At 52.0% G+C, this 22233-nt stretch overlaps 2 protein-coding genes across 13 annotated transcripts in view; both read right to left on the reverse strand.

Moving 5' to 3' along the window:
- LOC121669310 (claudin-17-like) overlaps positions 1–16397 on the reverse strand; it is a 35552-nt gene extending 19155 nt beyond the window's left edge. Inside the window, exons 1-2 of one of the 5 annotated variants that reach the window (XM_042038079.1) lie at positions 13964–16353; positions 12756–12950 (exon numbers count right to left, since the gene is read on the reverse strand). The gene's annotated coding sequence lies outside the window, so the exon portion shown is untranslated. Of the gene's footprint in view, positions 1–2719; positions 2997–12755; positions 12951–13963 lie in introns of those variants that run through there. The other 4 variants (XR_006017702.1, XR_006017704.1, XR_006017703.1 and 1 more) reach the window with 4 other exon arrangements.
- Positions 16398–18518: 2121 nt separating this feature from the next.
- TIAM1 (TIAM Rac1 associated GEF 1) overlaps positions 18519–22233 on the reverse strand; it is a 127749-nt gene continuing 124034 nt past the window's right edge. For all 8 annotated transcript variants that reach the window (XM_042038073.1, XM_042038071.1, XM_042038068.1 and 5 more), the window contains one exon: positions 18519–20913. In XM_042038073.1, coding sequence (XP_041894007.1) covers positions 20420–20913 — 494 coding nt within the window. In that variant the 3' untranslated portion in view covers positions 18519–20419. The remainder of the gene's footprint in view (positions 20914–22233) is intronic.

Here is a 22233-nt window from a genome sequence, read left to right on the forward strand (position 1 = left end):
GCTCCTCAGGGAACCCTTGGCAATGCAGCTGTCTGATGGCAGTGCTGTCTGTCCTCCTGCTTTCCCAGAGCACCAACTATCCTCTTGGACAGCAGCATCCTCTCCCTGCTCTGTTTTGCATAGAGGTTCGGGCCATAAAAGAGCTGCACCAGGAACTCCTGTCCCCAGCACCCAAAATGTCACCTTTTACTGTCACTGCCACTTTGTGCACTTGCTATATTCATATTTTAATTGGTTGTGCTTCCTATTTCATATGGCCTTGCACTGAGAAAAGCTTTTGCAGCCCAGCCAAAGGCAGGAAAGGCTCCCTTACAAAGTCCTTGGTTTCCTCCCCTGGGGTGTAACTCAAATGATATTTAAGTGAAAGGTAGCTCAGGAGTTTGAGGGCAATGCCCATCTGTGTATGTGTGTCACAAATTCTCACACAGCCCCTCACTGAAGGCTGATGCATGACTCTGGCACTGCACCACGCCAGATATTGATGGGTTTGCTTCAGGGAAATCACTGAAGTTTTATTGATGCAGCGTTAGCACAACATGATGCAAAATTAGGTACATGATCACTGATGCCTTGGTCAATGCTGTGACTTTTTAAAAAATAAAGTCTGTTTTGCTTAATTGATGCCAGCAACAAACCACTCTCTATTTCAGGATTTATCTTCCAGTGCTTGGCCTTTTGAGTACTCACAGCTCCCCGTGCCAACTCCATGTCAGTTCTGTCCTGCTGTCACTTCACACCCACTTTGCATGAACGCCAGCTGGACAGAGGGATCATGGAGTCAGGGAATCACAAAAAGGCTTCTTGGGTTGGAAGGGACCTTAAAGCCCATCCAGTCCCACCCCTGCCATGGGCAGGGACACCTTCCACTGTCCCAGGCTGCTCCAAGCCCCAATGTCCAGCCTGGCCTTGGACACTGCCAGGGATCCAGGGGCAGCCCCAGCTGCTCTGGGCACCCTGTGCCAGGGCCTCAGCACCCTCCCAGGGAGCAATTCCTTCCCAATCTCCCATCCATGCCTGCCCTCTGGCAGTGGGAAGCCATTCCTGCTGTGATGGCAGGGAACAGAGCCCCCCTGCAAACACTTCCCTGCCTGCTCCCCCGGCAGCCCAGGCTGCGGCTCCTCTGACAGGAGCTCACACGGCCCTTGGGGACAGGGGACAGGCAGTGTGAAGGATATCAAGTAGCAGGAAACAGAATGTTTTGTTCACTAAATATCAAGTAGCAGGAAACCAGCTGCCTAGATCTAGATAAAAGCCAGAGACAAATATGTGCTTGCCTAATCCCTATCTGTACTTGCTTAGCCAGCTTTTAGTTCCAGGACCTTGAGCATAATGACCATACAAGGAGGGGTCAACCATCGCTGCGACCACCAGGAGGAAAAAGACCCCCTAGCAACAAGTCACACATGTGCAGAATACCATAAGAAAAGACACGTCAACCGGAAAAGAGACTGTATAAGAAGGAACTGGAACTGGTGAAAGGCGCGGCAGTTGGTGGGGCAGAGACCCCCCTGTCGCCCAGCGCTGTATTTGCCTTTGCCTTGCTCGCTTGCTGTTAATCAATAAAATGGTAATTAGCAGATTGAGTCTCAGAATTTATTACAGGCAGGACGGCCCCTTCTCCAGCTCCATCCTTCCCACACCAGTGGGACCAGTGACACTGCACACAGCAGGGGCTCCCCTCCCTGTTTTCCTGGACAACTGGAGCCACGAGAAGGAAAATTCCTCCCTCTGGAGCACCAGGGGCCGGGGAGCATCGTGTGCCAAGCGCTGCCCAGGGAAGCTGCCAGCAGAGGCTGCGGGCTGGGCTCAGGGAGTGCTGACTGGGAAGCTCCAAACAGCTCCAGCCCAAGGACCGTTCTCCTGGTGCTCCGCAGCCCCCACGGAACCGGGAGAAGCGTGCTGGATGTGCTCCCTGCCTGATTATCACCCACAACAGCTTGGAAACCCTGCTGGGATCGCACGGACCCAATCGGCCCAGCAAACAGCTCCAGTGCTTGTTGTTAACACGTCCCAGGCACGTGGAACTAAAGGTACAAGGCATTTGTTCCTCTCTCTCTTGTATTAAAAGCCGTTCTCAGACGAGCTGTTCCTCGCCACAAATTCATTACAACTCAGAGGCAAAGCCAAGTGAAAGCCTCACGTCTCCCTGGGGAAGCACGATCCATTTCCAACCCTTTTTTGTTCTTAATTTTGCTTTTCTGTGGACAGCCAGCCTTGGGGTGAAGCAGGCAGAGCAGAGCTGCAGGCTGTTCCCAAGCTGCTCAGACAGCCCGAGGTGAGGCTCCCTGCCCTCCAGTTTCCAGCGCAAAAAGAGGGAAAGAGTGGCAGCAGAGGTGGGAAGAATTACCACTGCTCCCACAAAAGATGGACAGTTGGTTCCCTGAAGCACGGAAAGCTCCAGCTCAAATACAATAATTAGCACGGGATGGGGATGGAGCCTCTTTCAGAGCAAGGAGTGATTACCAGGGAGGCCTGGCTGGAGAGGTTAATGGGAGTTTGTAATGAGGGGAGAGCTCGGGGAGGAGGCACAGAGAGCAATTGAATCAGCCCGGGGGTGGAGGGGTCACGGGCAGCTCCAGCAGGGCGGTGGAATACAAAGCACAGGCATTAAAATACCAACAAGGGAGGCAGCGGAGCCAGAACACAGGTGGGGAGTTAGTCACTGTGCTTCTCCAGACTGCTGGGTGCCACCAGCCCAAAACCTGCCCATTCCACTCACCTGGGAAACGCAGACACACAGAAATGCCCTGTCCATGTACCGGAAACACAGCGAGACCTCAAGCCCTGCAGAAGGGTGATGGGGTTACCCCAAAAAGCCCAGCCCTCCAGGGACGTGGTGGGCAGGGGGAGGCACACACGGTGCAGCCTCTGTGCCTGCAACACTAAAAAAACAAACCAAACCACGAAAAAACCCCACCAAAAGCAAACGCAACCCAAATCCAAACAAAGAAACAAACAAATCAGAGCCAAAAAAAAAAAAACAAACACAAAGAGAAAGGAAATATTTACCACTTGAGAAAAATCAGAAATGCAGGAATTTCCAAGGCAAGCAGAGAAAAAGTGGCAGTGAGGGGAGGCGAGAAATAGATAAGGCTTGGCACAAAGGGAAGAGGGTGTTAAACTTTCCAAGGGAAGAGCAGAACAAAGGAGAAAGAGGGGAAAACCAGAGTCCCACTGAGGGGGGGGGGAGGAGGGTGTCGTGCTCAGCTGTTCCAAACCCCAACAAGGTGAGTTAGTGCTGCCCTGAGATTGCGGGGCTCTGTCCGTCTGTCTGTTCACGCTTCCCAGGCACACAGCACCGCCAGGCGCCTGCAGGAACATGGATCCTGCTCGGGCCGAGCTGTCCTTGTCCTCCGCGTCAGCGGGACAGCGGAGAGATGAGAAATGACAGCGGGCAGAAGGTCTGAAACCGTGTCCAAACAAGGTCTGGCGGTGTTTGAATCCCTGTCAGGCAGCGCTGAGGGGTTTATGGGCCTCTTCTCCCAGTACAAAGACCCAGGCAGACCCTATTTTCTCCTCTGTCTGCCCAGCAAAACTGACAAAAACTGCAATTAATACAGAGGAGGAGGGATCAGCCTTCATAATAGAAAGGTGAAGACACAACCTAAGGAAGAAGTATCAGTCTGAGGGCGAGCACGGCGGAGGAGAGGGGATGCCACACCAGGGCGGGTGACACGGGTTATTCCAGGCTGGAAAGGGGAAATGAGGAGCCCCCCCTCAGCTGCAAAGGGACGCCGCTGCAATCCTGCTCCTGTGGGCGCTGCTGCGGAGCAAGAGCGAGCTCCCTGCTGGCAGCCGGGGCGTGGGCACCGCCGGAACTCGCACCTCCACCCAAATATTTCCCTGCATTTCCCCAGAGCGCCTTCACAACCTCGGTGCTTTCACGGGGAGCCGATTTGATTCCCTCCTAGTGCCACCAGCTGCCTCACACACAAAACCAGTTGGCTGTGAACTTCAAAGCGGAGCGCTGACTGTCACTGCAGCTTCATGCCAGGGTTCCTGCAGGAGAAAGTGGGGAAAGAGGTGGTGGGTTTTGGTCCCGGGATTTTGAGGGTTTTAAAGCCAAGAGCTCACAAATGCTGGGGCTCAGCTTCTACCCATTCCCTCCTTTGGATGTTCTCTAACAGCTTTTTATTCTTCTTACACTGTGCTGCCCAAAACTGCACCCAATTTTTGCAGCAAGTAACAGCAGACAAGTGAATAAACCTGACAGGAAAGGCAGGGGGGGAAGGTGCTTTCCAGTACTTATGTCAGGCCACAGAACACCTAAAAACTATTCTTGCCTTAAACAAGTGCTGGGCAAGAGCAGCAGAGGTGGTGGCTGGACATGGAGCCCTCTCAGAGCAGTTTAACAACATCCTGTCCCTCCCAGCCCTCCAGCAAGCCATTTAAATATTTTATCTCTTTCCTGCACTCAGGATTATGTATTAGGAGAAGGAAGGATCTGGAAGATTGTTTTCCTGTGTTCTTGTTAAGCTTCTCTCTCTCCAGCCCGATGCCCATATGGCCTGTTAATAATGCAGCACCATAATTTAACACAGTTTGCCTTCAGATAAATCCCAAAATAAGGACGGGCCGGGATAATGCTCCCTTAATAGGATGTGCATGGCCCAGGGGGAACCAACAAGCAAATCAAACCATGAATGTGGAAAGGTGGGGGAAAATACGTGCTATCTCAAGCACTTCAATAATAATAATAATAATAATAATAGTAATAATAATAATAATATGCAGTTGAGCTTACATCCCATAAGCTTGCATGAAAAAGGATTTGATCTTAATATTCTCCAGCAGTTCCAGCGACTTCCAGTAAGGTGCAGTTTTAATTTGAATGATACAGGGAGTTTTTTGAAGAGGAAAGTTTGTGATTTTGATCTAATAGATTCCGGGAAGGGGTTTCCAGGCAGCTGATGGAAGAGGGAATGCAGGGCCAACAGGGTTTGGCACCCCAGGGCTCTCCACAGACCGTCACTGTCCCAAGGAGAGAACAAGAAAAAATGTGAGATTCCTGTGTTTCCAGGGACTGTCCCCTGGAGCACCACTTTTTACTGGGTTTTAGTTAATTTCTGCCTACAGCACCCGACCCAGCATAAATGCTCAAGCACCCAGAGGAGACAGAAATAGTTCTGCACCTCTGTGGTCTGTGAGTGGCAATACTGAATAAGCTCCATTCCTGCCAGCCTTGTAGGAAACCAGGAACCATCACTCACATCACATTTACCTCCCTCCAGTGGGGCCCCGCAGCTCCCGTGTCTCAGGGGTCCATAAAAGGTACCTGCTCTGCTGGGCCGTGGGGAGAGTACATTCCAGAGAGCTGCTCCAACACCTGGAGCTCTCTGCTGGAGCAGGAGCAGGGAACTGAAATGTTACTGCAGCTGTAAAGCCAATGCCTTTCCAAAAAAACTCCTTCCAAAGAGCACCGGTGGCCTGGAAAGAGATTAAAAAATACAAGGTTCAGATGGGCAGCATCAGTCTGAGTTCCTGTTCCAGGGAAAAAAGGCCTTCCCCCCCTCTCATAGCAAGGGTAGGGAAACTTGCCTTCTTTTCCCCTTTTTTTGTGAGTTAGACTCCAGGAGTGCCAGAGGAGGGATGGAGAGAGCCCAGGACAATCCTCACAGTAGTTCATAGGCAGGGCTCCATGAGGCAGCAGCAAAGGAGCTGACTGCTGACACTATTGGTTCTAAATGCACATTTATAGACATGCAGAGATATACCCCACATGTCTCTTCGCTAAGAATCCACCTGCAAGCCACTGGCAGCAGCCCTGTTGGGCCCTCAGGAATCCCAGGAGCAGTTCCCATGCCCCTGGAACAGCCCAGCCGTGCCCTGCACTCCCTGATGCACCATTTGCTGTATCAATTACATGGCAACCTATGGCAAACCTACATTAGCCATCCACAGAGAGGCTTAGATTTTGGCTAAGGATTAACTTAAGAGTTTTTATGTGATGCAAGCAAATCTACTTTGGCTTTGCAAGACTCTAACATTCCCAGGTTCGAGGGAATTTACTGTACAAAAATCCGCTTTCCCCCACGCTTAGAGCGCGTACAAGAATACTATAAAGCATAATTCTTCATGATCTACTCAATGCTGGCGTGCCCCAGTTCCACCAGATCCTGGAGAGTCGAACTTCACAGTTCCATCCCTGCCAATGGTTATATTTATTGCTGTTTCCAACTTACCTAAAAAGGATTCTCCAAGGGTTTTGTTTATCTTTCAAAGTTTCTTCTAGGAGAAGAAGTAGCAGCACAGATGACCAGAGAAGGATGTTGCCTGTGGGCTCCCACAAAGGATTTTCACCCCTGCTGACTCTTCAGATCTTACTTTTTATGGGAGATTTTAACCTGCTGAACCAGAAGGACTTTGGGAATGATGGTTTGATACAGACCCTGGTATTTTTGGCAAGGAACAACAATGAGATATGTTAGAAGTACCTACAGACCCCTGTGGCAGTTCTCCCGTGGGACTGCGCCCCACAGAGATTCCCTCTGCTTCCCCAAAGGCAGGAACATCCTGTCTGTGCAGTCCTCCCACAGCCTGATCCCAAACACCTGGGCAGGGCTGGCAGGGGACCAGGCTGCTCCCGCCTGCTCAGAGCCCGGGACAGCCGGGAGAGCCCCCTCCCTGTGGGAATTCCTGGCACCTTCCTGTCTGCACCTTGCTTGGGACGTTTCTTCCAGCATTTTTGAGGAAGAGTATCCGAGAGACCTTTTGTCAGCCGTTTTTATTCTCCTGAGCCAGGTCCCAAAGGTTGGTCCCTTGTCCAAAAACCTCCTCTCAAACCGTGGATGCCACGTGAGCTCAGTTTGTGGCAAAACAGGTCAGAGCCTCAGGCTGGGCCAGGGGAGGCTCAGGTTGGACAGCAGCAGGAATTTCTCCATGGAAAGGGTGCTCAGGCCTTGGCAAGGGCTGCCCAGGGAGGTTTGGAGTGCCCATCCCTGCAGGTGTCCAGGGAAGGGCTGGATGTGGCACTCAGTGCTCTGGGCTGGGGACAAGGTGGGCAGTGGGCACAGCGTGGACTCGATGGGCTGGGAGGGCTTTTCCAACCTCAGGGATTCTGGGATTCTGGTTCTGAAATGGTTCCACTTCCTGCTCCCCTTTTGTCCATTCTTGCTCCCCTTTTATCTATTCCAAGCCCCCAATTTGTGTGGGAGTTCTGGGCGGGCTCCTGCTGCCTCCTGTGCACACAGCACTTCCCCAGAGCACGTGTTCATGCTCGCTGTGAGCAGGGGCTGTGCTAGTGGCACACAGATCCTTGGATTACACACTTTACAGTGTGGAGGTGTTGCATCTGTTAATTTGTGCTCACGGTTCCTTTGGTGGGTGCCTTCAGCGTGGGGTTAGCGAGCAGCCTTCTCCCTGAGTGCATTCACAGCAGGGCCCTGCTGTTGGCAGGGTTCTGGAGCCCTGCTCCCTCGGTTATTACGTGCTCACCACAAATGGAATCGCTGTGTTTTAGCGGGGCCGGAGGGAGGCGGCGGGGTTTGTTTTGCCTGCTAGGAAACACATGTAACAGAGCTGTTCATTAAGGCACGGAGACAGAGCGTGCTGAGGGCGGTGCCAGCTCGGTGCTGCAGGTTAAGTGCAGGCAAAGGACACGGCAAAAACACAGGAGGTTCCCTCACACATGCAAGGACACCTGCACGGGGCTGCTGCTGCCCTCACAGCCTGACTGGCATCCTGGGTGCAGGAGCCAGCAATGTCACCTCTCCTCACAACCCCAGCTCTTGCCTCAGCTGCGCTGCCCCTGGTTCTAACCACAGGAAACGATGGCTGTGGGTTCCTGAAGCTGCTTTCTCCGAGAGCCACTAACGGTGGGTTATTTGTTCTGCCTTTTTTACTCTGTTAAGGGGACTGCATGTAGATTCTCCTGCACTTTCTTTCTTCATGCTGCACAGCTCCACAAAAATATAAATTCCTAACTCAGAGGAGATGAAATGAGATCTGGGAGATGCAAGGTCCCCAAAAAGAACAGGAAACAAAGCCCCTAATCAGTGTAGTGGGTTCATGGAAGACACTCCAAAGGAATTTAAAGCCACGCAATCCATATTTATGAGGCAGCTTTTTGCAGTCACACATTTGTCCCTGTTTGCTTCTGCTGAGTGCTAACGAGCATCACCAGACACAGAATGCACCAGGAGCCACCCCCAGCACAGCCCTCCTGGAAAGAGCCCCTCAATCCAGCACCATTCCCGTGGCTTTGGAGGGACACAGTCCCAGGAGCACCAGCCTGGGGCAGCTGCCTGTCCCACATCCCTTCTCCTGTTCCACCGGGGGACCACCCTGCAGCTGCTCCGCGCCCTCAGCACTGATGCTCTGCTCCATCACCTGCTTTCCTCTCCCTCTAAGCTGAGGAAACAACCCTGGTTTGGGACCTGCCCTCTGTCCCAAGCCAGTCATTAGGATGTGGACACAGTTTTCCCGGGACTCAGAACCCTCTGTGCTCAAGGTTCAGAGGGGGCCGGCTGGGGGCTCACCTGAGGGAAGGACATTGCTGAAACCACCCTGCAGTGGTGACCCAGCCCCACAAACTCTGCAGGGAGAGCACACAAGCTCCCACCCTTCCTGGGGGCAGGAATGTGTTTGTTACGGACCTGCTTCCCAACAAAGGGTCCGACCCAGCTCCAGGGTGGCACCTGATGCCCTTGGCTGCTGCTGGTGCTCAGTCCCGGGGGCCAGGCTGGCACTAATCCCCCAAAATCCACTGGTGTGGGTACCCAGTGCCCAGCTCCGAGTGTTTCAGTGCACAGCTGCTCCTGCTGGACCACAGCCCCCGCGGGTGGAGACAGGAGCACCAGCGTGACAATCCGAGCTGCCCGCTCCATTATCCTCCTCCCTCCGGGGTCCAGGGACCCCGAGCCACTTCCCCCAGCTGCCTTCCCTCATGCCCTACTGGCAGGGACAGAGTGGGGCAGCCACAGGTCCCACAGCCCTTTCCCCCACCCCCCTGTGCCCAGGAGAAAGCACAGGCACAGAGAACCCGCAGGTCTTCCCAGGAAGGGGAGTGGGATTTGGGGGATTTACTTCTCTCTACTCACGGAATCTCTTCCCAACACAGCAGCCTCCTTCTCTCCATGCTGAGCTTTCCCTTCTGTTCCTCAATCCCCCTGGTAAGTGTTGAGTTCTGGGAGGTGCCACGCTCTCCCCAAAAGACAAGAGCATTCTACTCACGGTAAATGGTGTTTCCAGGGGAAAATCGTCTCAAAAGCTGGGGTTGAAGAGGGCTGAAGTGGACCCAGTGAACTGTATTGTGCTCTCCCTGAGCAGAACTGTGCCTCTAGGTAGGTAAAAGATCATGCTGGAAATTAATTTCGGTCCATACCTTCACTGGGAGTGAGAGCCAGGAGAGTCAGGCCTTGGAACTTGTGAGGACCTCCACCAAATCCCTTATTCCTGCCAAATGCACAGAGCAACTTCATTAAGGTAAAAATAAAAGAGACCATCATATGCAATCAGGGTCCCATTATTAAGAGAGAAACCCGTTATTCCAGTGACCCTACACCTTTCAGGAGACACAAAATTGTTTCTGCAGACAGATGGGAAAATAGCCTTTAATGAGGCACCTTTTGGCAGCAAAGAGTGAGACCTATCTGGATTTCAAAAATTCTGAAGGTTTTTCAAAAAATGTCGTAGTTTGAGAGAGTTTGAGCCTTTGACATGTCACCCATACTTGCTTTTAAAGCAACAGGCTGGAATGGAATGAGAACCTCTCCGAGCTTGTCCCAAGGACCCGTGGCTCTTTTTGTGGCAGATGGATTGCAGCCAGAACAGGCTGTCAGGGAAAAGGTCACACCCAATGAAAAACTGCAAAATCCCAGCTTAAAATGTGAATTAAAATTTGCACAAGCCACAGTGTCTGCTCCAAAATCTGTGAGATTCTGGAATTTTCCCCTTTGATTCAGCTGGTGTTTGCAAGACGTCTCTCTCTGGTTACGCTTCGGGGTTTGGACGTGGCATTGCCCTGATCCTACAGCGTTTATGGGGAATAGTGGAAGCTTTGAGTGGCTTTCCTCAATGCAGAGCCTCAGAAAATCTTTGGGGGAAATACTGAGAATCAGAGCGTTCGTGACTCTTTCCCAGCTCACTCCCTGCTGTCCAGAGCTGAGGAATCAACAGGGTTTGCTGGCACAAGTGACCAGGCTGGGCTCTCCCTGTGCTGAGGTTAATCAGGATGTAACTGAGAGCAGGGTTTAGGATCCTGGAGGCAGAATTTACCATTCTGCTCTAAAGTCAGAGTCCCAGACCCCTTTTGTTCCTCCCTGAGTGAAGAACCCCGTGTGACAAAACCACGTCCCTGTCAATTCCCTTCCTGAGCCTTCATCCTACAACATCCCTGCTCCTTGTGTACAGGGAAAAATCCAAAGCTAGGGGTGTAAAAACCTCATCTCCAAGGGGCTATTATTTTATAGCATCCTGTTTCCCACCCCCAAAGTGCAGACTGCACAAAAGCAGAATGCAAAGACAGCCTCGCCTTCCTCCTGCCAAGGCCTTGCTCACTCTCATGGCAGCTTCTCTCTCCTGGTTGTCAAAAAAATTGTCCAGATAACATAATGTGGAATGAAGAAAACACAGAGTGTGGAGAGGGAAACACATGTGAAAACATGCAGGAGCAGGAGTGGTGCCTTTGGCTCTTTGCCCAGGTTCATTCCGTGCCCTCCCTGGGTCCGTCACTGAGGACACTCCAGAGGCCCCCATGGCTTGGGAAGAGCCACTCGGGGCTGGGAAATGAAGGAAAATCTGTGCCTGGAGCTCGTGCAGCTGCTGATCCGATGTGAGAGGCTGGAATCATTGCTCCCTCAGCCAGAAGCTCCCTCCCTGTCTCCACGGGATGGGGGAACTGACCGGGCGCGTGCTCCACATCCATTGGAACAGGAAATGGAATAGGTGGCTTTTATCACACTCGGGCTATTTCTGGCCCCAGTAAATGAAAATAAATCTGTCCCATCAGCTCAGCAGGCATGATTTTCCCTCTCTCCCATGGGCACTAAGAGCTTTTGACAAGAAAAGTACCTTGTATTTGAGGAAAAGGGGAGGGAGCAAAAATAAACTTAACGCAGTGCCTCAAAAACTCAGCCAGCCCCCCATTGTGAGTGCAGCAGGGAGCAGCTCAGCCCTGCGTCCCTGGCCAGCCCAAAAATAAACCCCCTGGCTGGGGCATTCCCCTGCTCACAACCCCTGGCTGCAGGAGGCCTGGCAGAGCTCTGGGAGGGGAATTCTCACCTTTGCCAGCAGGAGTTGGTGGGAGCACACGGTCGGCAGCAGCTCGTCACAAAATTCCCCCTGAAACCTAATGTATTGTTTGGGCACTGCTGCTGAGCCTCCGGGTTATAGACTCTGTGTTTTCCTTCGTGTTGTCTTTTACACCAGTGGCATTTTATCAGGCTGATAATTCAGCCTTATAAGAATCCCCTGGGGTCAGCATTAGTTTTGTCAAATCCCTTACCCACCTCGTGAAAACAGACAGGCACTTTGTTGAAACAATAAATCCATTATGTCAACACAATTAATTCTGTTCACTGGCTAAAACATTCTGTCGAGGAACAAAAGGCATTACCTTAATATCTTTATCTAGTTGACAAAAAGCAAATCAGTTCAGAGCCTTTGATGTCATTGTGGTTTATGCCAAGGAAAATCCTACTTGTCGACATCCCATTTTATCAGCATTTTGTGAGGAGCCAGGACACAGGGGCTGTACCAGGGCTCTGCTGAGCGGCACAGGGACAGCTCCTGCATCTGTTCGTGCCTCCTGGGCCGGGGCTCCTGCAGAGAATTGTTTGTGCTGATGTGCTGGTAGCAGGCTGCTCTGCTCCCCGGACCGTCACTCGCCTCTGTGGTGATTTTCACAGCTCAAAAGGGAAGGGAGGGGCTCCCTCCCTGCTCCTGCAGCCCCAGCAGGAAGGGCTGGGTTGCTCTTGGCACTATTTAATGCCCATTTTATTTAATGGACCAGACCACTTCCAGGTCACTGCTGAGCACAAGGGGCTCTGACTGAGCTCAGCCCTCTATGCACGGCTCCATGTGCCCCGGGAGAGGCCCTCTCTTCTCACAGGGATGGCGTTTTCCTACAGCCAGTGGAAATGTGAGGTTCAACTTCCACATGGTTTCTTTGGGGAATCGCCCCAAAGGTTCCACTGCAGCTCGTAGCAGGGGGCTGCGTGTGCACAGAGAGAGGAAGCTTTACCCTAACGTCATGTTCTTTCTTTTCCCTTTTCTCCTCAGAAGAGGTGAATTCCGTGTTTTCAAAGCAGGGAATCAGCCAGTCCTGCTTTCCTGGAGGCTGAGGTGAGGCGCTGCTTTCCCTCAGCTCCTCCCGGCCCTGGGACAGGGTTTGTGCAGCACCTCCAGCCCCCAGTTGGCCAAGTAAAATCAGGGGCTGCTCCGTGCATCCTCTGAGGAACAGCTCCCCTAAAGCTGCCCCTTTGTGCCAGCAGCACTCCCTGCACAAGGGGGTCAGAGTTGTCTTTCTGCTCAATGCAAAGTTTGTCACGGGAGGATTCTGGCTGAGATTGATCAGATCTGAGATTTGTCATATCTGAGCTAAGCCTCTGGTCTGCCAGTGACACCCTGTGCCAGGTTTCCTTCCCTTCAGTGTCCAGCTGGGAACGGCCACAGCAGCACCTCTTTTCCTCACAGTGAGAATAAGCACCTCTCTTGAGGGAGAGAAGGTTGTGACATGCAGAAATCTGATAGCAGAACCAAGAGGTTCATTTCAAAAGGAAAAAAAAACTAAAAGAAGGAATTAAAAAGGTGCTTACAGTAAACATCCAAGGAAAATGCCCAAGTTCTCCCTCATCCTATCTCCTCCAGGCTTCTTTCCCAGCCTCCCGGCAGCCAGGTTTTCCCTGCTGCACCGAAGGCAGCAGCGCAGCTCCAGGCAATGCAGATGGAATGATTGTGAATTGTGTGCCCATCAATAGACTCCTGATTAGCAATTTTTCTTCCATTTATGCCTGCAGTGATTAAGAAACATCCAACGGTTTCTTTCTTTTTTTACAAAGAAACCTTTATTAATCATTTTTTCCTCTTCTGCTGGAAAACGAGGAGTCTGGGGTGGCCTGAGCTCTGCTGTGGCCACACAAGGAGCCGGAGGGGCTGTGAACGCAGCCCTGAGCGTCTCCTGTGCCTTCCTTGGGGATCCCTGCAGGACAATTCCTGGGTTTATCTCCCTGCTCGGGGCTGGGCTGGGGCTGAGCTGCTCAGCATCTCCAAAGCTCAGCTCCTGGTGGATGGGTTCTGCCATTCTCTGCAGCTTTAGTTCCACAGCCCAGGCTCTCCCATTTAGTGGGGAGCTGCTGCCCCTCTAAAAATATATTTGCTATGGCAGGTTTTGAGTGGTTGTGTCAACACTCCCGTGGTACCAAATCCTCTTCTAACACCCCCTTTTCACTGCCAGCGAGTCAGGGATGACTTTATTCCTGGCCAGAGTTTTTGTGTGTGGCTGACAAAATTCCAGCCTCCACATGGACACTGATACAGAACTTTTTCACTTATTTATGGATTTTTAGCAAAAAAGAAGAAATTCTTGCTCATTGGTTCTAGATTACATAATTCTCTTTCAATATTCTATCCTCTATTGGTTATTATTTCTCACTTCTCATGCTAATTAGTCTGTATTTTTAGTATCTTTTTCCTCCACTTTCCAAGACATCTACTGAGTCTTTTTTAGCCTCTCCTTTATCTTCTGCTTTCTGCAAAATGTCCTTGTGGTCCATAAATTCTGCATTCCAGATGTCCAACCTCACCAATCCATCTTCCTCTCACAGGCTTTGTTTATTGGAGCACATCAGAGTTAGTTTATCAAAAGTTAACATTTCAGTCATTTTTCCCAGCCGTGTTTCCCCAAAAGTAGCTTATGACAACTTTGCTGAGATTAATCTAAGAATAACACCCTGTTTATAATTTATATATGTGCTGGTTATGATTAATTAAAACAAGGATTTTAAAGGGTAATTAAAACCATTACCTACAATTATTTAAAAGCTCTCTCGTTTCCGGCACGCTCAGACCTCCCGCGTTGTGCCAGCTCAGGACTCCAGAGGTGGCACAGGAGCTGCCAGCAGATCGCAGCCTGGGATTCTCCTCCCCTGTTCCTGCGCATCCGCAGCTCACAGAGCCAGGGTGCCACCAGGAGCACCGACGTGGAACCGCCCCTGCCAGAGCAGACAGGGAATTCCAAAGGGCGCAGAGCTGCTGGGCACACCCAGCCCCTTTCCCAGGGAATTGCAGGACACAAACACAATCCAGGCCCCGCTTTGCCTGAGGGCGAGTCCCCGTGGGCTGAGCTGCAGCCAGTGCCTCTGTGTCCACCGGCTTTCCTCTGCAAAATGGGGAACTTAACCCCAGGACTGGGATGCACAAACGGGTCACAGTGAAATCAGGAATTTCCCTAAGCCCCAAGCCAGACAAAATCCCCCACCATGCTGGAGAAAAGGTGTATTTGTTGGAATGTATCTCACACAACCTAAAGATCTTCTGGTGTTTTGTCTTTCAAGGAGAAAATGAAGCTGTTTGCCCTCTGCACTGGAGGGACCTGCACACCCCAGTCCCAGGCAGGTGAACACCACCTCACTTCAGCAGGGTAGATTTATTTGTGCTCCCTGTGAAGTCTGAGTGGGAAGAGCTTTCCCCAGCCACGGGCGGGCAAACTGAGCTACCAGTGTCCTTTGATTTTGGTTTACTCCTGTTCAAATCGAGGCTGTTGGGGATGCACTGAGCCTTCTGCCTTCTGTGGTGTTTCCCAGCTCCTGTCTCGATGGTCTGACAGCAGTTTTCACAGGAACTGGTGCAAAACCTCCTCATTCCCTTAAATCCATTGCTGCTTCTGGAAGCGCTCTTCTGCTGTCACCAAAACAAGAGAGCCACCAGCAAAGATGGCCGTGGTGGGTTTTATCACCCTGTGCTTGAGCACAGGCATGTGTACCTGCATCTCTCAGCATTTCTGGGCGCTGTGCTAACAGTCCCTCCAGGCCCAAACTCAGCTGAATTTCATTAGATCAGCAAAGTGACAAAGTGACACTGTCCCTTTGCACCTGCGCTTTTCAGAAACATGCACGATGTCCCAAGGATGTTCAGTCAATAACCTGCAGGTGAGGCTGGCTCTGGCTGCTTGGACAGCGATGGAGGAGTCTGAGGAAGAAAATGCTCCCTCAAAACCAGACACCAGAGGTGAGCAATGCAGCCCTCAGCTTGGGGGGACTGTTGTTACCTCCAAACGACGCCAGTTCCTTATGAGGCAGAGAAAAGCCCTTTCCCTCCTGAAAAGAAACATCATTAAACATGAGGACAGCCCTTCCTCACCTCTTCCAGATTTCCTTGCCTTCAGGACCGGAGAGCAGGAATCCAAGTTCAATCAATGTGCTGTGCTTCCCCAAAAAGATCTGTTCCAGAGTCCAGGTGTAACTGCAGGTATTGCTAGCAGGAGGATGTCTGGCAGGTTCAAGCTATTCAGCCTAAATAAAACAGCCCTAACTCCCCCACAACCGAATACAACTGCTCCGTGGGGCTTCCTTTTCATTCCTCTCCACTTCCTAACCACATTTTCCCTATGCCCACCCTCTCACCCCAATCGTAAGTCTCCACACTGATGTTCCTGGCCTTCCCCTGCTCCTGCCCCAGCACAGCAGCATCGTTCTGGGCCACCTACAGAAGCGATGCCAATAATTCTTTCCCTGCGCTGCCTGGAAATCCGGTCCTGAGCTCCCTGGGGCAGTGCAGAGAGCTGAGCCCACAGCTCCAATGTGTCTGTACCACACTGGGGGAATCTTCCCACACTCAGCTACTGCGACTTTTATCGCCACACTCTCTTTTTTATTATACCTTTAACAACAGCTCTGCCTCTGCTTTTTACACAGGAGACGGGCAAGGAAGGGTCATTTATAAATCTCTTCATTACCAGCTGCTCATTTTCTCGTGTTTCGTGAGGGTTAGAGGGGGCAGAGGATTGGATTTTCTTATCTTTTCAAGTAACTTTTTTTTAATCTCCTTTTCCTGGAGTATTCCAGCATATAATTCAACTATTAGTCTGGTATTGCAGTGACCTCGAAGAAAGCTGATGCTCTCACTCTGCTTGAGTCTTTAATATCCTATTGGAGATCTGAAGGGCTTTTTAAGTGCTCTCCTAGAACCTGTGGCAGCTCTTTAAGTGCACTTTTACCCAAGCTTTGTTCCACATCCCTCTGCCTCCTCCAGCACTGAGATCACTGCCAGCGTCACGGCATCGAAACAGCCACAAAGTTACTCGGCTCTCTAATACCGCTTGAGGAGTTAATTAAAGGGGTTTAACGTCTGCTGAGACGAAGTGAAGCCGAATCCATCCCTGGAAATTACTTTCCCTAATAGAATGACGCACAAGCCCACTCGCGGGCGGGGGGGATGGGATGGGATGGGTTGGGATGGGATGGGTTGGGATGGGATGGGATGGGATGGCTCTGCAGCGCCAGCAAAGCGGAGGATGATGCTGCCGACTGCCCGGGAGCCACGTGCTGTTCAGTGGTTTCGCTGAGAGCAGAAAGCCCTCGGATTTCCGAGGAGCCGGGCGGGATTTGCGGGGGAAGGGGGACGCCCGCCGGCCGCGGCTGGAACGGAGCGGGAGCAGCGGGATGCGGCAGCGGAGAGCCCCGGGTTTCCCTGGGAGAGAGCACCGGCACCGAGCCGGAGCGGTCACTCCGGCCATGGGAGCGGTCACTGCACTCACGGGCACGGCACGGACCGTGCCAGCCCGGCAGGAATCACCGGGAACACTCGGGAATAGAGAGAGAGCCCCATCCGGAGCTGCTGTGCCGCGGTGCCACCTCTGATAAGGGAGCGGAAGCCTTCAGCACGTCTGGGGAAAGCACACAGGGCTGCCTGCCCCTAATTCTTACAGTAACCCTCATCCTGACCCTTATCCTAGCTCCAACCCCAGCCCCGTGCAGCCGAAGGAGCCTCAAGGCTCACGGAGCTCCCACGGAGGAAACTTAAGGAGCAACGATTGATGCTGGACCACCACCCCCCAGAAGGCAACAGACTTTTTTTTCTCCTGGAACTGAAGGGAAAGCTGCTGGAACCGCGGCTGGGCAAATGGGTTTCAAATGCAGCGCCAAAGGCTCCTGTGGCCCTGGGAACAGCTGATCCAGAGCAGCCTGTGTCCCTCTCTGGGGCTCCCTCCATCTCCCCAACACTGTGGCCGCAGGCAAAATGCTCTCTCCCTGCCACCCTCCGAGCACCCCAGGCGTTGATTCCGAGCCTGCCCTCCATCCGTGGGCAGCCTGAAACATACTTAATATTCTATTCACGCCTCTCTGCAGCTTCATGAATCCGAGTTTCTGCCTTTGATCTGTTTCCTGCAACATTAATTAATTTCAAGCCCTCTATTTTTCAGCAGGCTATTTCTAATTGTTTCCTTGAGTTCCCTCTTTTGTTTCCAACAGCATTTTTCCCAGAAGCAGATCACTGGGCTGTTGGACCAAGGTGTGACTGCAGAGGGTCATCAGCTAATTGCCCCCTGTGAGCTGGGGATCTGGCACAGCTCTGGCACAAGAACCAGGGATTGGTGCTCACCTCTCCAACGGCACGGGGAATTGCAGGAGGAGGTTTCCCTCTGTCCTCTGTTTCTGGCTGGTGGCAGCACAGAGCTGTGAAGGCACAGCATTTCAGCTGCAGAGCTGGCCTACACGTGTCCCTTGTCACCACTCGTGTGCTGCTTTCTGCTTGAGGCCCTCGCTCTCCGTCTTCATTTCACCATTTCCCCAACTTCCTGAAGGGTTTGCACTAGGCTCGTAGCCTTCCAAGCTGAAAATAACCCTGCCTTAAGTAGCAAACATTACATTGCTGCCAGGGATGCTTTAGGAGGTGCTGCACACAGTCCACCCCATTTCAGTGCCACTTCCCTCCCGTGTCATTTCTGTCACCCCTCGGAGTGCGCCGCCCCAGCTCCAGCTCCATCTGTGGGGTGCCTGTGCTCTCCCACTGCTGTCCCGGCACCGGGGCCGTGCAAGGCTCCTCCTGCAGCTCTGGCCCCACTAACAAACACCTTGCTCCTCCCTCGTGCCCAGCAGCCCCTTTTGGGGACAGCCTGGCAGCACTCACCTGCCTGTCCCGCAGCAGTCCAGTGCTCCTGGGAGCAGAGTGGCAGTCGGGCTGTCCCCAGGAGCAGGGAAGCACAAAACACCAAACCCACAGCACACTCCCAGAGCCTGGGCTAAACCCAGCACCCCAAAGGGAGAGGGACTGGGCAACGAACTGACCACAGAGACTGGGGAGCTCTTCCCACGCAACTGGCATTCTTCTGGAACTTGTTAAAATGCACTGAAGGTTCCTTGTGGCCAGCCTGAAAAGCAGCAGGAACGGCTGGTTATGGATGCCATAAGGGAAATGGGAATTCTCCCCTCACCAAAACACAAGCAGAGCCTTACCTGAGGGCTCCTTCCCGAGCTACACCAGCTGGGAATGCAGGACCTCCTCCTTGAGATCCCTCTTCCCACCTCAGAGCCCTCCTGTGTCAGGCTCCACATGACAAGTGGCCTCCACACACCACTCCCTGCAGTTCTGTTGCTTTTTTTTCCCAGTATTTTATTTCTGACAGGCATTTACAACGTTCCATTCATAGAACTAAAAACATAAAAATAGACCTTCTTTCAGCTTATAAAAGAAATATATAAGAACCTTTGACATAGACATGTCATGACATTATGTACAAGAGCCACGGTACCTTCCCAGTACCAGCCTTCCAGTATTTGAGTGCTGGCTGCATCCTCTGGGAGCAGCCCAGGACAGCCAAACCCTCCAGCACGTGGGACACGACCGACAGGTGATGATACAAAAACAACCATGTGATCATACAAAGGGGGTAGAAACTCTTCTAAAGCTCTTACGAAAAGAAACCAGGAGATAGCAAAAAGTTACTAGAGAAAGCTTTCATAAGTCAAGTATAGTGCACCAGAAACCAGGAGAGGGAGGGGGCGAGGGGAGGATGCCAGCTGGGACACACACACAGTGATGGATGTTTGGGGGGGGGGGGGGGGGATAATTTTTGTTATGTTTTAAAATATAGTCAGAGTGGATTTTATAAAATATAATCCTAAGGCTATTATAAAATTTCAGGTTCTCAGAGTACCTACTGATGTGTCAAACATCAACAGATACCAACAAAACAAAATTTCATATAATCTTCCTTTTTTTTTTTTCCTATAGGTGAGACTGCAATGGGAAAAGCTATATAAATCTTAAAAAAAAAAAAAAAAGTGCTATTTTGTGTTTCGTATTTGGAAGTCTACTTAAAAACCACGAGATTTTAGTCACATTTTACCCTGTTTTAGATGTTTAACTAAAAAAATTTAAAATGCTAAAGAGGTTTACTTGCGTAGAACTTTTTTCATCCTCTATTGCAGTGGAAAAGCTTCTATAAAGGAATTAAAATACACTAGTTTCACCCACGGTAGGAGAGTGGGTGAGGTCAGTTTTTTGGCCATGAATTCCCTGTCCCCTAAGCCCAAACTCTGCCAAAGAGAGTGGAGCAAAAGGATCTGTGGCTCCAGCGAGGGTACACCACGGATCCCTTTGCTCCACTGCAATTCAGACATGTCATTTTAATTATTATTCTTTTTATTAGCTAACTAAACTCCAGTCTCAAACATATACAATAAACCTTTTCCTGAAGACAGTTATACCTAAATAAGAGTTTCCAGTTCATATTTTAATATAAAACCACCATTCCTAACCCTCTGCAAAAAGCCAGCCTCGTATCCTAGACGTGGAGCTACCCTAAATCTCTTGCCCCTTCGTGCCCCTGCATCTCAGGTAAAATACAAAAAAATATTTCTTCAAGTGTTAGATTTGGATCTCCTTTAAGAGAGTTTGGCATCTTTACAAGAGTATGTAAAACTAGAGCTTCCAACATTGACATTAAATTAGACCAGCCACAGACCAAGAGGACTGAACACAACATAAATCCCAAAACTTTCCTCACGCATTCCTAAAATACATGTATATTCTCTTACATTTAGAGAGGGAAAGGGAGTCAAAATACTGCGACTGTACAGGTTAAAAAGGCAGTTTCCTCGTGAAGGAGATGAGCCTACAACCGACGGCTTTCACGGCCACCAACCCCTCTGTCCTCGTGCTCCTGCCGGAGCTGATACGCTGTACAGAGCTTCAGACATCCAGAGTAACTTGTTTTCCAGTGATTATGTTCTCCCCACACTCAATTTCAGCCCCTGATTGTTTCAGAATAAATAAAATAGTGTGAAAGCCCTTGGGTAACGTAAGACAGGACCTCGAGCTCGTTTCGTTGCCGGTTTTTGAGCGTTTGACATTGCCCAAAGCGTGGCCGCATGGCTTTGGACCAAGTGAGCTGCCGCAATGGTGTGTGCAAGTGTGCAACCCGCGGGGTCATCGCCAGGGACACAGGGTGACGGGGACACCCACGGGGGCCGGGGCCGGTTCAGAGCTCGGTGTTGAGCTTCCTGCCGGGCACAAAGTCCTCCCGCCGCACCCAGATGACCTCCTCGCCGTGGCCCTCGGCGGCGCCGTTGATGCCGGGCAGGGCCGCCTGCTTCCTCAGCTGGGCCATCCTGGCGGCGTGCGCGTCCCTGGGCGGGCAGGGCCGCTCTCCGGGCGGGCAGGGCCGCTCGGGCCGCCGGCCGCCTGCCAGGGACGTGGCCTGCAGCCGCTCCCGCAGCTCCCGCTGCGCCCCGCGCGCCGCCTCGCAGAAGTCGTCGTCGTCGCTCAGGATGTCGGTCTCCTTGACGTCCTCCTGCTCCTCGTACTGCGCCAGGTCGAACTGCTCCTCGACCCAGCGGTCAGTGTCCCCTCCCTGCGCGGGCTGCGCGGGCTCTTTCTCGGGGCTGCTGCTGTGGACGGCCTCTGAGTCAATGGTAAACCTGTTTCGGGCCAGCCGCCGCCTCCTCCTCCCCAGAGACTTGCTTGGGGCTGACACTGCACACACAAAGATAAAACCCCACAGGCGTTTTACACACGGCACAACTCTCGGGAAAAGCTAAGTCCTGTCCGAGCCCTGCACCTGGCACGGCCAGGCAGCGAGGAGGCAGAGCCCACGAGCGGCCCAGTCACTCCCATCCATCCTCCCTGCGGCCTCAGCTCCTCGGCACGAGGCCTCTGCGGCTGCAAAGGAGTTTCTGCTGCTCAGATCCACCGTGGGGACAATGGCCCTCAACTGCTGCTCCTCCTGAGCGCCGGGTGGGCAGCCAGCACCAGGGCGTCTGCTCAGCTCAGCTTCTCACTCGCAGCCCCTGCTGCCAGCACACCACAAAATCCGACACCTCCGCACCTCGGAGAGGGGAATCTGTCTGGGCTGGAGCAATGCTACAGCTTTTCCAGTGGCCACCTCAGTGCTGAAGGTGCTGCGTTAATTTACAGGGAATTCAGTTCCCTGTCCAGGCACTGCTACTCTCCCTTCCTCACTTCCTGCCTACTGGGTGAGGAAAAAATCAACCCCCAAAAATCCCAGAAAAACTATCAGAAGTTCCTTCCTCAGCATCTCCTCAGCAACTGGCCCAATTAGCAAATTCCCATCTTCTGTGTCGGAACATCTTCCCAAGAGACTCCTGAGGCCAAGCAGAGGCAAACCCTGCAGCCGGAGGCCCTGCAGGCACCCCAGTGCTTCAGGGGCACACATGGAGCTCTGAGGTTGCAGTTTGTCCCCTGGCCCTGAACAGCACCTCAGCACCTGCAGGATGAATTTATCCAGCTCTGCCGTGGGGCTGGGGTCACATTAAAATGTCCCTGAGCCTCACAAGGTGCATTAAGCATGACAGCTCAGCAGCTGCAAATTTTGTCTGTAGGGAGAGGTCTGGACTCCAAGGTGGGATTTTAATCCCTGCAGAATTCATCACACAAATGCCCCACGGAGCCAAACTGAAAGGAGGTCTGGCCTCTCAAGCAGGCTGGCCCCAGAGGCAGATGGAAGCAGCGCTGTGCGGTTTGGCCCTCCCTGCACTGCCCCTCCTCACACTGTGAGGCAGAGGGCTAGCAGCACCCCGAATGAGAAGCTGGGCTCAGCTGGTGTTGGTCTGGCCTGCCCTGGTCAGAGGAGGAGCAGAAAGCCCGGTTGTCTACAGTGCTGGATCTAATGAGCAGAACAAGAAATGAACAACAGACCAGAACAAAACATGCAGTGCTGCCGTGTACTTTGTAGTTGGAAGCAAACATTTCTTCCCTCCATCATCTAGAGTTCTGAAAATGAAAACCTGCTTTTCCCTGGGACTTTCTCACTGCTTTTGCCTGAAGTCAACTGAA

This window comes from Corvus kubaryi, unplaced genomic scaffold, assembly GCF_017639235.1.
Source record: "Corvus kubaryi isolate FWS band 111438036 unplaced genomic scaffold, C.kubaryi_AGA036_p1.0 37391, whole genome shotgun sequence".
In the NCBI taxonomy this organism is placed as follows: Eukaryota; Metazoa; Chordata; class Aves; order Passeriformes; family Corvidae; genus Corvus; species Corvus kubaryi.